Consider the following 12,526-nt stretch of genomic DNA (forward strand, 5'->3'; position numbering starts at 1 on the left):
TGTACTGTTAAAAATTCAATAGAATGTTTTGTAACAAAAGAGATTTAATAAAAATTACCTACTGACATCATAACTGCCCTCTGGTAGTTTTCTGAAACACCTAACCCAGTGCCTGGAAAGGATTAACAGAGAATTCCAGATGTTTGAAGTGAGGACACATTCATAATTGGAGGGTGGCAGCAGGTGAGAAACAGTCAAGGGGAGAAGAGAGGCCCAGGCGAGAACTTAGCTCTTACCCCTAACCAATAGCATAAAAGTTTCAGGTCCAACGCCCATTAGTGGAGACTATTTTAGGAGTCGGAATTTGTACCTGAGTTCATTGCCACGGGTAACTTGTCAGAGGACTGGTGAGCTTTCAGCTTTGGCTGCTTGGAGGTTGCATCTCCCCCATGTGGAAGGTAAATCTCAAACCTCAGTGATATGGTGGTGGTGAGTGGAGCGCTAACACTTTTCTCTCCCATGTGCTAACTTCTTTTTCCACCCAGGGCCAGACACAGAGTGTTGAAGAATTAAAGGAGATTCTTTCTCAGATTGGTTTTTCATAGAAATGGGGCAGCACTTTTTCTTTGTATCGTTTTCCCTTGGTTTTCCTTAGAGAATCCTTCTGCCTTTGCGCGATTATGTTTGTACCCAGCAAATCCTACTGAACAGTAGATAAATATTCAACCAAATGTGACCCGTTGATGTTGTAGAATAGGTTGTTTTGTTTTCCATCTCAGCAAAAAGCCTTAAAACTTTCATTATTTATAATAAAGCTACTTTATAAGAGAAGGCAGCAAAAATGTTTGGAAAAGAGACATCCAGTGATGTCACCCTGATGTTTAGATCCAAACATAGCTGCCCACCCCTGCTCTGCCTCACAAGACCTTCTTTCCTCATAGGCTTCTCTAGTGATGGACCCCTACATGATTCACACCAATGGCGATGGCAACCTCTCCCCGGTTCTGGATGTGCACGTCAATATCAATGGGAAAAGCTCTGGACTGGGAAAAATGAAAGGCAGGAAGGCCAGGTGGTCTGTGAAGCCCTCTGACATGTCTGACAAAACTTTTAATCCCATCCGGGCCATTGTGGACAGCATGAAGGTGAAGCCTAATCCAAACAAAGCCATGATTTCTCTGTCCATTGGTGAGTTGGGGACACTTGATGGAGGGGTAGTATTGTCTCTCCAATCCTCATGGGCTGGTTGGAGAAGATGGTGGTAGAAATGAATCTGAGTACTGAACATGGAAGAGTAATTCTGGGCTCTTTTTGGCTTTTTTCCCCTCCTATGAATAGGAGACCCAACTGTGTTTGGAAACCTACCTACCGATCCTGAAGTTACACAAGCAATGAAAGATGCCCTGGACTCTGGGAAATACAATGGTTATGCCCCATCCATAGGTAGGCTCCTGTTGAGAATATACCTGGTGGCTTTCAAATGTTTAGCTCTTTTAATAGGAGATCGTTCCTACCAACTCTAGATTAAATAGCCCTTTGGTTTGGGGGAAAAGAGTCTTGCCCCAGATGTTTCAATGTGTTGAAGGTCTAACTTCTTTCCGGGCTCCCTTTGGCATGCTGGCCCCTCCCCTCTAGACTCTCAAACAGACTTACTTCTCAAATAATGCTCTCAACCCATCATTACTAATTCTAATAGAAAGGCCTTGAGTCTGGCTGGAACTGCTTGTTTGCTGAGTCCTCTAGATCCTACATTCATTTACTTACCGCCCTATGTAAATAGTTCCTTCATTTTATTTCTCCTTCTCTTTATATTAAAGGCTTATTTTCATTGTGGTTCTGATCACATTGAAATGCAATTGTAACTATTTAAGGTAGAAAGGTCAAAACAACACACACACACACACACACACACACACACACACACATGGCAGAACAGGCAGCCATACTGAAGGATAGAAGGTTTTTCTGTTAGAAAGTTTTTCTATTTAGGTTTAACATTCTCCATTTGTCAAAAATTTCTGCCCAAAATATTTTGGTAAAATAAGTGATTACTGTCAGTGTTGCACATTTTCTTCCCTGTGTTTATGTGTACATAGGAACATATTCTTAGTATAGAATAAAAATCCAGTTAAATGTTAAGATCAGATTTTAAAATTGCTTCACACTGGGTATATTAGTGCACACCTTTTAATCCCAGATACTTGGGAGGCTGAGGCAGGAGGATCTCAAGTTTGAGGTCAGCCTTTGCAACTTACCAACACACTGTCTCAAAATAACATTTTTTAAAAAGGGGCTGGGGATGTAGCAGCTCACTTTTAGAACACTTGCCTAACACGTGTGAATTAAGTATCTAGTACCACAAAAACAAAACAAAGTGCTTCAAACAGGTGTCAGGACTGTGTTTTTAGTTGGGTTACTTACACATTAGATAATTTTTTTTAAAAAAATTATTTTTTAGTTGTAGTTGGGCACAATACCTTTTATTTTATTTATTTATTTTCATGTGGTGCTGAGGATTGAACCCAGGGCCTCGCAGATGCTAGACAAGGGCTCTACCGCTGAGCCAAAACTCCAGTCCCACATTAGACAATTTAATACAGCAAAAATCAACACAAAAGTTATGTAATTAAGTTTCTGATTTTAATATCCAAAGTATTAGGGAACTGATCCAACCCAGAAAAGCAAAACCAAATCTCCTTTGACAAACAGTTGGAGGATCTGAACATCTCATGCCAAAGGAAATACAGACAATAACGTATAACTAGGAATTTGCTTCTCCTCACTCATAGTGGAGAGTTGATTTATATAATTTCAAGGGATCCATTGTTTCTATTAAATGAAGAAACATGAAATGTTGCCCCTGGCCTTGATAACTTGCCTTTTTGGATAGAAGCTTTACAAAATATTATAATGGGCATGAAACTGTCAAAACTTCAGGCTTATAAGCCAAAGGTGGAAATATTGTACAAGAATATAGTTTCAAAGAAAAAATTTGTACAAAAACTTATAAACATATAATATAAAAAAATATAAAATGGACCACACTTACTCAATGCATTGATGACAACTTTTCAAAAACTGTAGTTCCTATAATGGACTTAGGAATAATTTAAATCTTTTATCTTTTAGAGACCAAAACATAATCACAGTAATCAAGATTACATAAAATATTTTACAGTTTGGGGATCTGTTTCTTTTATTGACAATGAATATAATAAAACTGTAAGATATAAAATATCAGTTAATCACCTTGATCTACAATGGCTGAGAGCTAAGCTGAACAGATTGCTTTGAGCAGGGACAGGAGGCAGCTTGAAGCCCATGTTGACACTCTAGGGCACAGTTGTCAGTTGGAGGAGAAATCGCCAGCTTCCTCTCCCTGCTCTTCTTTCAGGATACCTGTCTAGCCGGGAGGAGGTTGCTTCTTATTTCCACTGTCCTGAGGCACCATTGGAAGCTAAGGTGAGCCTTAGTCAAAGTACCAGCTTGGAAGCAATTTAGGGCAAACTGTACCCCCTTTCCTTGTTTATGTTTTATAGGAGTAATTGTCTGGGTGGGGGACACTGAGGATAATTTCCCTTTAGCAATTTGAGGACTTTTTATTAATTGGGACCACTAATCAGTGCTTATATTTAATGTCATCATAGTATGATATGGATGTCTCTTATAATATCTGGGGTGTCTGTCACAAGGAGTCTCAAAGGACCCAGAGGTCACCCTAGATTTGATGTTATGCAAAAGACCATTTGAAACACAACTCACAAACACCAAATAATTAAATTTAAAAATTTGCCAATAGGATCATGTTAATTTGTAGCTTTCTTCATTCACCTAGGGCATTCAGAAAGAGAGATAGATATTCCAACAGCATACAAATTGATGGCAGTGCCAAGTTTAGATGCCGCCCTTCCCTCTATTGCCTGCGGTGTGGGGTAGACATTTCCTAACATAAGAGGTGTCCTTCATCTGTGCTTCAGAGAAGAGCCAGATTTCAAGTCTCTGGCCACAATTAAGTAAATAGCCAGGCTAAAAATGCCCAGGTCAGCCCAAGGTCTCTTATGGAAGTTGGCTGAGTCATAGCCAACTTATCCTCCCCCCACAACTTATCCTTATAAGAATGATTTGTTTATTTCTTTCAAGTGGCCAACATTTTCAACAACATTTAGGTATGGACACGTTTGGTTTTGGCTTAGTATAGTTCTTACTATTTTACATAAAACTTTTTGGTTCATTACTGCTCCTAACTCACCCATATCCATCTCACAAGGTCTTTTCTTCTGTGATTGTTGGAACCCCTAAGAGAACTAAACCTTTTTTTTTTATCTTCACAGGATGTCATTCTGACAAGTGGCTGCAGTCAGGCTATTGAACTTTGTTTAGCTGTGTTGGCCAATCCAGGACAAAACATCCTCATTCCAAGACCTGGTTTTTCTCTCTACAAGACTTTGGCTGAATCTATGGGAATTGAGGTCAAACTATATAATCTATTGGTAAGTGACTTTTTAATTTTAGATTCAAGTGCTCAATTACTACCCTATAAAATTATGACTTTTACCTCAAAGACAAGAGTCTGGCAGAACGGAATGATCAAGAATGTGAACAACAAAAATGCTGGTGAGGCTGTGGGGGGAAAAGGGACACTTCTAAATGGTTGGTGGGACTGCAGACTAGCACGGCCATTCTGGAAAACAGTATGGAGGCTCCTCAAAAAACTAGGGATAGAACCACCATATGACCCAGCTATCCCATTCCTTGGTATTTCCCCCAAAGACCTAAAATCAGCATTCTACAGAGACACGTCCATCTCAATGTTTATAGCAGCCCAATTCACAATAGCTAAATTATGAAATCAAACCAGATGCCTGTCAACAGATGAATGAATTGTGGTATATACATACATTGGAGTTCTACTCAGCCATAAAATGAATGAAATAATGGCATTTGTTGGTAAATGGAAATGGAGAATATCATGCTAAGTGGAATAAGCCAAACTCAAACGCAAAGGTGAAAAAATGTTTTCTCTCATATGTGGAAGCTATCGTAAAATAAAGGAAAGGGGGATGGAAGGAAAGGATAACATAAAGAACCAATTGGATTTAAATTAATAGGTGAAAGGAAGTCTAATAGAGTAGAGGAAGGAGAATGGGAGAGGGCAGGGAGAACAGGAGAGAAAAGGGGGAGGAGAAAAGAAGGGACCACGAATAAAATCAATTTCCATGCATGTGTGAGTTTGTCAGAATGAACCCGACTATTATGTATAACAATAAAGCTCTTAAAAAAAGAAGAAAAGAAAAGGCTCTGGCAGTGGGTGGTTGAAGCCAAAGACAAATTTTGTTATTTACACTGCACCCTTGGGTTGAGTATTCCCCCTGCAATCATCTTGGTCTCCCTCTTTCTTTCTCCCCAGCCAGAGAAGTCTTGGGAAATTGACCTGAAACAACTGGAATCTCTGATTGATGAAAAGACAGCTTGTGTCATTGTTAACAACCCGTCAAATCCCTGTGGGTCAGTGTTCAGTAAGAGTCATCTTCAGAAGATTCTGGCAGGTAAGTCCAGAGGAGGAGGTAGGAATGGGGTCATTTAGCAGTTTCCTGGAATGATGAAAAAGAATATTAATATTCTTTCCTATATTCCAAGCCTGTGATGAAGGTAGAGGACTCCATTGATGTCTCTAGTCCATTGTGTGGCATTGGAATGGTAGGACCTGCTGAAAGGAGGATAAAAAGGATAAAAAACTTACGGGTTGAGCATCACTCATCCCAAAATCCCTGGAGCACTTTGGATTAGTCAGATTTAGGAAAGTTGAACTGGAAAAATCTATGTAAATATTCAAAATTTTAAAAATACAAAATCTGAAACACTTCTGGTCCTGAAAATCTTGGACAGGTACTTTACCTGTACTCACTTCATCACCAATCCCATCATGTGGAAGTGAGAGTTTGAAATATCTAGTTAATTAAATGGCAAATTTAGGCCCCACAGCCTGGAAGAGTATCAGAAAGATTTACAGTTCTTGAAGAGGAAGACCGCACAAAGAGACATGAAATTAGCAATAATAAGAGTAGGTGAATATTAAATGAGAGGGAAATTTGCTTTAAAAATGATTTCAGCATGATTTTCTTATTTTCAGTGGCCGCAAGGCAGTGTGTCCCCATCCTCGCTGATGAGATCTATGGAGACATGGTGAGTCTGGGTCAGGATATAAAACTACAATAATCTCTATCCCAAATTGTTTCATGGGAATTCTTAAATTGGCAAGTGAAACAATCAGAAGCAACTCCTAGTCATTTCCCTGTAGCAATTCAGCATCCTTGGAAACTTAACAAATGTATAGATCCATGACTCCTTGGTCAGTTTTTTTTTTTATCCATAAGCCTTGAAAATCCAAAGATACTTGAAATTTATTTGGTTGCAAATTCTGAGCTGATCTGATATATCTGTAGATTTTTTATTTATCCCATGTGTGGATATATATTTGTTAAGAGTGCAGGGAAAGTGGCAGAAATATTAATATTCTTAATTATCCTAGACTGCTGGGGCATGTTTCATAATGTGTGGTACACGTGTTGTATAGTCTTTTCAAAATCCAGACAGTTCTGCATTCTGCAACACATCTGGGCCCAGGAATTTTAGATAAGGGATTATGGACCCATGTTTTATTTTTAAATCTAGAACTCTAATAGTCACTAATTCCATAAGGCTGGCTTCATGAAGTTGTACGCACTACTGGGATAGAGTCCGTTTCCCCACTTTAGGCTTCCTTTCATCCAGACTAGACCTGGAATTAAATGTTTTAAATAATTCCCTTTGAAGCCTCTTGGAAATCTGATCATGCTTTAGGGTAGAAATGAACCTGTAAATCTGAATCCCTGTTCCTCTAGATAGAAGGAAAAGGGTGGAGGTATGGGGTACAGAGAGAAGTAAACAAGAAGATCTCTTCTCCTTAGGTGTTTTCAGATTGCAAATATGAGCCATTGGCCACCCTCAGCACCAATGTCCCCATCCTGTCCTGTGGAGGGCTGGCTAAGCGCTGGCTGGTTCCTGGCTGGAGGTTGGGCTGGATCCTTATCCATGACAGAAGAGACATTTTTGGCAATGAGGTGAGGGCAATGTGGTGCAATAGGATGTGTGATTTAGGATATATATGCATAGTAGTGAGAAGGTAGGACCCTTCCCCTTTCTTCTTGGCCTTATAGTTCATGGTGTCTGGAAACACTAGATAAAGATGGGAATAGTTATAGCTCTCCCAAGTTCAGTTTTCACGTATCTGGCTTTGTGAAGAAGTTCCATCCACCTCCAGTTTTAGGACTACAGGAAAGGGAAACAATGACAGTAATGACAGCTAATAGTGCTGGAGGGTGAACCATGTACCTATGCTTTATGAACAGTTTTAATTTAATTCTCACAACAACCTTATGAGGCTAGTATTAGTATTCACTCCATTTTACAGTTGAGAAAGGTACAGAGAAGTTACATTATTTGCCTAGTCATCCAGCAGGTGTATGACAGAGCTATGCTATAGACCTAGTGACCTGATCTAAGATGTCATTAGGCCACATTACTTCCTAGCATTAAAAACCTGATAGGTCAGAATAAGAATCCCCCAAACAGGGATGCGTAAGTAAGATGAATAATGCATTTCTTGGGGGGACTTCTAGATTCGAGATGGGCTGGTGAAGCTGAGTCAGCGGATCTTGGGACCCTGTACCATTGTCCAGGGAGCTCTGAAAAGCATCCTGCGCCGTACCCCTCAAGAGTTCTACCACAACACACTAAGCTTCCTCAAGGTAAGGGCAGCCTATGGACTTCTACTTGGGGAGTTTGGGAGTCGGAGAATACCAGCAGTGGAATTAGGAATGATTGATCCCATTTCTGGAGCACCATTCTAATATGGAACTTCAATATCAGGAAATGGCATCATGTAAGAATTCACCCATACTCTCACTTCTGGTAAGTCACTCTGCTCTTGGCCAGGAACTCTGAGTGATAGAGTTTTTCTTGTTGACTCCTTATGCCAGAAGATCAAACCCAAGTTTCCAGCTTTCACTGAGGAGTCTTTTAATGATGTGGTTTTTCTTTTACTTACAATTTGATCCTTGATGTTCTCTCTACCTCCTCTTTTAGTCCAATGCTGATCTTTGCTATGGGGCATTGGCTGCCATCCCTGGGCTTCAGCCCGTCCGCCCTTCTGGGGCCATGTATCTCATGGTAAGTAGGTGTGTGGGCTGGGAGAGGCAGTAGGTCCATGCATGTTGTAAAGCATGGGAAGGTGGTAGGCAGGGCTGCTTATGGGGTTGCGCAGGGCATGCTGCATTCACAAAGGCTAGGCCCCTGAACAAGACAGTTGAGGAATTGCCTTGTTCTGAAGTGTCCCACTGATAAGATTTAATCTCAAAGTTCTCAAAACGTGGTACTGATAATCATTTTATATGTAGTACAGGGAAGTTATAAGATGCAAACAAGCTACTTTATAGCTCATAACTGGGAATGATTCTGGTCCTCTAGGGGTATTTGGAACTGTATGGGAATTTTGTTTGTTTTCAGGATGACTTAAGGGTGCTATTGCCATTTTGTGGGCCAGGAATTCCAAAGATCTTACAATGGGTGAAACAGTCCCATGCAATAAAGAAGGACCTGATGCTAATGTTAATCGTACCTCTGTTGAGAAACACTGGCATTCTGTTTCCTTTCATTTATCAACACCCAAGAAGGAACTCTGTAACAAACTAAAATATGAATATAAATATATCCGTTCTTCCCTGTGATAAATTCCACACATTTATAAGTGCCAGAACGCTTAGTTATCAGTAGCAGAGTTCCAAGATATCTTTTAAAGCAGTTCCTACCCTAATTTCTGGCATAGGAAATTGGCCTGTTTTCCCTCCTTCTGATAAGTTGTCCTCTCCCTTTTATTATTGGTACAGGTTGGAATTGAGATGGAACACTTCCCAGAATTTGAAAACGATGTGGAGTTCACAGAGCGGTTAGTTGCTGAACAGTCTGTCCACTGCCTCCCAGCAACGGTGAGTGCTTATGCACTCTCAACAGTTTCTAGAGCGCCCCCCCCTCCCAGCTCTCCCTGAGCTAGGTGCTAGCCTGACCTTTTCCCCTCCAACAAAGTATATTCTCATTTGTCATGATTCACACTTATATGTCTCATGACTTCAATTTAAAGTTTGTTTCTCCCCGTCATTATCTCATCCATAATGGGTGAGATAACCCATGTTTATAACAAACATGCTAGACGAGACACATTCAAGCTTGTCCCACAGTCCATTTCCAGATGAATTAACTCAGTTACTGACTCAGCACCCTAGTGATGGGGACGGGGTGGATGGATACCCCAGGTGAAACGCCAGCACTTCTTGCTGGTGAGAGACCTGCTGTTTTAGGGTGGTCCAGTGCCAGATTCAATTGCTCTGAAAATAACAGGTTCTTATTTTTGCAGTGCTTCGAGTACCCGAATTTCTTCCGGGTGGTAATTACTGTCCCTGAGGTGATGATGCTGGAGGCTTGTAGCCGGATTCAGGAGTTCTGTGAACAGCACTATCATTGTACTGAAGGGAGCCAGGAGGAGTGTGACAAATAGACCCTCCTCTATTCTCCTGAAGATGTGTCACTTCTGAGGAGGGTTGGACTGGGCTCTGCTGCTCCTCAGTGAGTCAGACACCCCCACAGGGAGAGGAGCCTCAAAAGCACCATGTAAGGGATTCAGGATTGTTCCTACTTTCCCCCGTTCACATCCACATGCACACTCTGAACCCCAGATTCTCCTCTCGCTCTGCTTGGCTGGAGTGACTCACTAGTTATTTAATTTATCCCCCTCTCATGTGGCTTCCTCCTTTTTTTCCTGAGAATACCAGGTGAACAAAGTTTACCAGAAAGCAGTTAAGCCTATAAAAGTAAGATTTCAAGATGGGAGAAACAAAAGACTGTGAGAACAGGTGCCCCCAACTATTTCCTTATGGTCTAAGTAAGGACACTGTCCAGACAGGTCTGACGCCCAACTCTGTTACTGCCTCATTTCAGGTATACCTCACTTTTGCCACAGAGAAACAGTTATCTGGCTGGTTTTATTCTAAACACATTTGGAAATTTGCTATTTGAAGGATCATTTAAAGAAACATTTTCATGGATTATTTTGGTAAAGAATTATTTTGTGATGCAGATAAATACCTTTAATTGATCAGTTTCCTAAATTTAGTTTTACATGCATCAGGCTTTCTTAAAATGAGACCACATCTTGTTTTAAGAGAAAAGAGAAATCAGAGGACCTTCAAGAAATACTGCTGTGTATGGGCCAAAAATATCCTCACTTGTCATTGTTACAGAATCATTATCACTTTTGCTATGATGTTAATATTGATTTATTAATATTTGTTATATTATCTTTTCATGTTTTCTAAGAAATATTTGTATTACTAGATCTTTTATTTTGCCAAGGACATAAATTATTTTTCTTCTTTTTTAAAATAAATTGTATCAAGTATGCTTCTCTGTGATGTGTTTTTCCTCCTCTGTAGAGGAATCTCCAGGCCCTACTCTGTCTGTTGATATATTAGCCAGTTGGCTTATTTCTTTGTAGGATTTATTTCTTCATAGATGTACTAATTTTTGGAGTTACTTAAGAAACATAACTCCTAGAATATTTTATTTGGGAGCTCAACTTCTGGCTTTCTACTTATAAACAAGGGAAACCCAAAAGTAACAAATTATAACCTCTATCCTTGAACTTCATACTTTCAACTTTTTTGGATTCCCATCCTCTGGTACCCTTGCCTAGACCCAGTATTATTTTGGGACACAAAGTTCAGCTTGACTAGCAAATGAGAGGTGTTCAGATTTGCATGAACATTTTGTCTGCAAATTCTCTTAGGTTCAGTTGCCTGTTTAATTTTTTCTTTTGACACTTCCCTTAGAGAAGGGAAGCCCAAAATTATCTTGCAAGGTTGGTTGGGGATGGGACTACACCTTAACCAATGTGGACATTTCTCACCAAAGGAAGTTTTCTTAACTAGAAGAGGAACTTTGGGCCTTAACCCTAATAGTCACATCTAATTAATTACCTTTACAAAAATAAAGATTAAATTCCCCTTCCGATCCATGTTTGAGTTCAGGGAGTTCACACAAACATTTGTCTTTCAATGCTCTTCAGCAGATCCAAAATGAATACACAATGATTGAAATGATAAAGATGTCAGTTTCCTGTATGATAGCATTGCCAAAAATTTTCAAAAAATGCCTGGCTCCTCTTTTCCTGTCTCCTGCTACCAACCCCGCATAGATCTCTGTCCAGAAATAAACAGGAAGACTCTGTGCTTTACATAAGACATTTTAGCTTATGTTCAAACATTTAAAAAGTAGTACATGCACACTGGACAAATTTCATACAATACAAACAAACCCTCTTTCTTTTCCATCCCATCCTCTAGCCATCCAATTCCCCCACCCCTTGAAGGAATGAATACACTCATCAGTCGCCGGTTCATAACCAAGAATATTCTGGGCATATGTAAGGGTCTCCGTGTGTCCATTTCCTTTTTTCCAACCAACTATCACTCAGCTTTAGAATTCTGAGCCCTACGGAGGTCGAAGGAGGGATGACATATTGAAGTGTCCATCACTTCGTGGGTGTCTTCAGATAAAAACACTCTCCCTCCTCCCAGGCAGGAGCTGTTTCCAAACAAACTTTGATATTTAACTTTCAGTGGCTTTCCGGATACTAGCATCTGAGTGTCATGAGATAACACTAAGAACACATTACAAGATCGGAGACAAGGACTCTGCTGTGAATTCACCTGTGCCCGAACACCGCCTATCAGATGACTCACTTCGAAAACCGCAGAACAGCTAGCACAAAGTGTTCCACTCCTCTCCCGAGCAACCCTCGAAGCCTGTTGTAGATACTACCGCTGCGCGTCGGGGGGGGGGGGGGGGGGGCTGCGGTGCTATGGCGCATGCGCCGTCGCCAGGGACCGCACGTGTGTTGTGTGGGGTGCCCTCCAGTGCGCAGGCGCAGATCCCAGCGGGCGGTGAGGTTTTCTGGCTCTGAGCAGCTCCTGGTTTTCTTGGGTAGAGGGTACAGTTTTGTTTCCTCCTTTGGCTTCCTCGTGTCCTAAGTTCTGTTGCGAGATTCTCTTCTTCCTGTGCTCCCAGTTTGGGTCTCGTCTGGCAGAAGGTTTCCAGGAATTTGACAAATCATCCCTGAGCGTTGTACACACCTGTTAATCTATTTCCAATCTCGGGCCAGTCCCTGCAAATCCAATGAATTGAGAAGCCGAGTAGGAATTCCATTTACCTGGTGTCAGTTTCCAAAAGTAAAAGACCTTTGGAATTTAACTCTATAAAGAATCGCGTCTCTCATGGTCCCCAGTGCCTGCCATATGGTAAGACCTCTACTCAGAACAAAGAATCCGGCCTGTCCTCCCTCTGGAGATGGCGTGCATTCTTCCTTGAATATGTGCCTACTTTTCTAAAGAAGCCTCTGCCTCTGAGGGGAAAAAGAAATCCACCTTTTTGGTCTTGTCAAAGATAAAGCCACTAGTTAAAGTGAAGACAGGTTTTAATCGGTAGTATGCTGTTATAA

At 40.8% G+C, this 12,526-nt stretch overlaps 1 protein-coding gene across 1 annotated transcript; it reads left to right on the top strand.

Moving 5' to 3' along the window:
- Window positions 1–242: 242 nt before the first annotated feature.
- Tat (tyrosine aminotransferase) lies at window positions 243–10,431 on the top strand. Its single transcript, XM_046434759.2, has 12 exons — window positions 243–398; window positions 882–1,128; window positions 1,279–1,383; window positions 3,335–3,402; window positions 4,272–4,430; window positions 5,348–5,486; window positions 6,071–6,123; window positions 6,888–7,040; window positions 7,599–7,727; window positions 8,065–8,148; window positions 8,865–8,963; window positions 9,389–10,431. Exons 1-12 carry the CDS (start codon window positions 390–392, stop codon window positions 9,527–9,529), a joined length of 1,386 nt encoding a protein of 461 aa, XP_046290715.1. The 5' UTR covers window positions 243–389; the 3' UTR covers window positions 9,530–10,431.
- The last annotated feature ends 2,095 nt before the right edge of the window (window positions 10,432–12,526 follow it).

Source organism: Marmota monax, unplaced genomic scaffold (assembly GCF_021218885.2).
Source record: "Marmota monax isolate L192 unplaced genomic scaffold, Marmota_monax_Labrador192_F-V1.1 WCK01_AAM20220418_F8-fsc00024, whole genome shotgun sequence".
In the NCBI taxonomy this organism is placed as follows: domain Eukaryota; kingdom Metazoa; phylum Chordata; class Mammalia; order Rodentia; family Sciuridae; genus Marmota; species Marmota monax.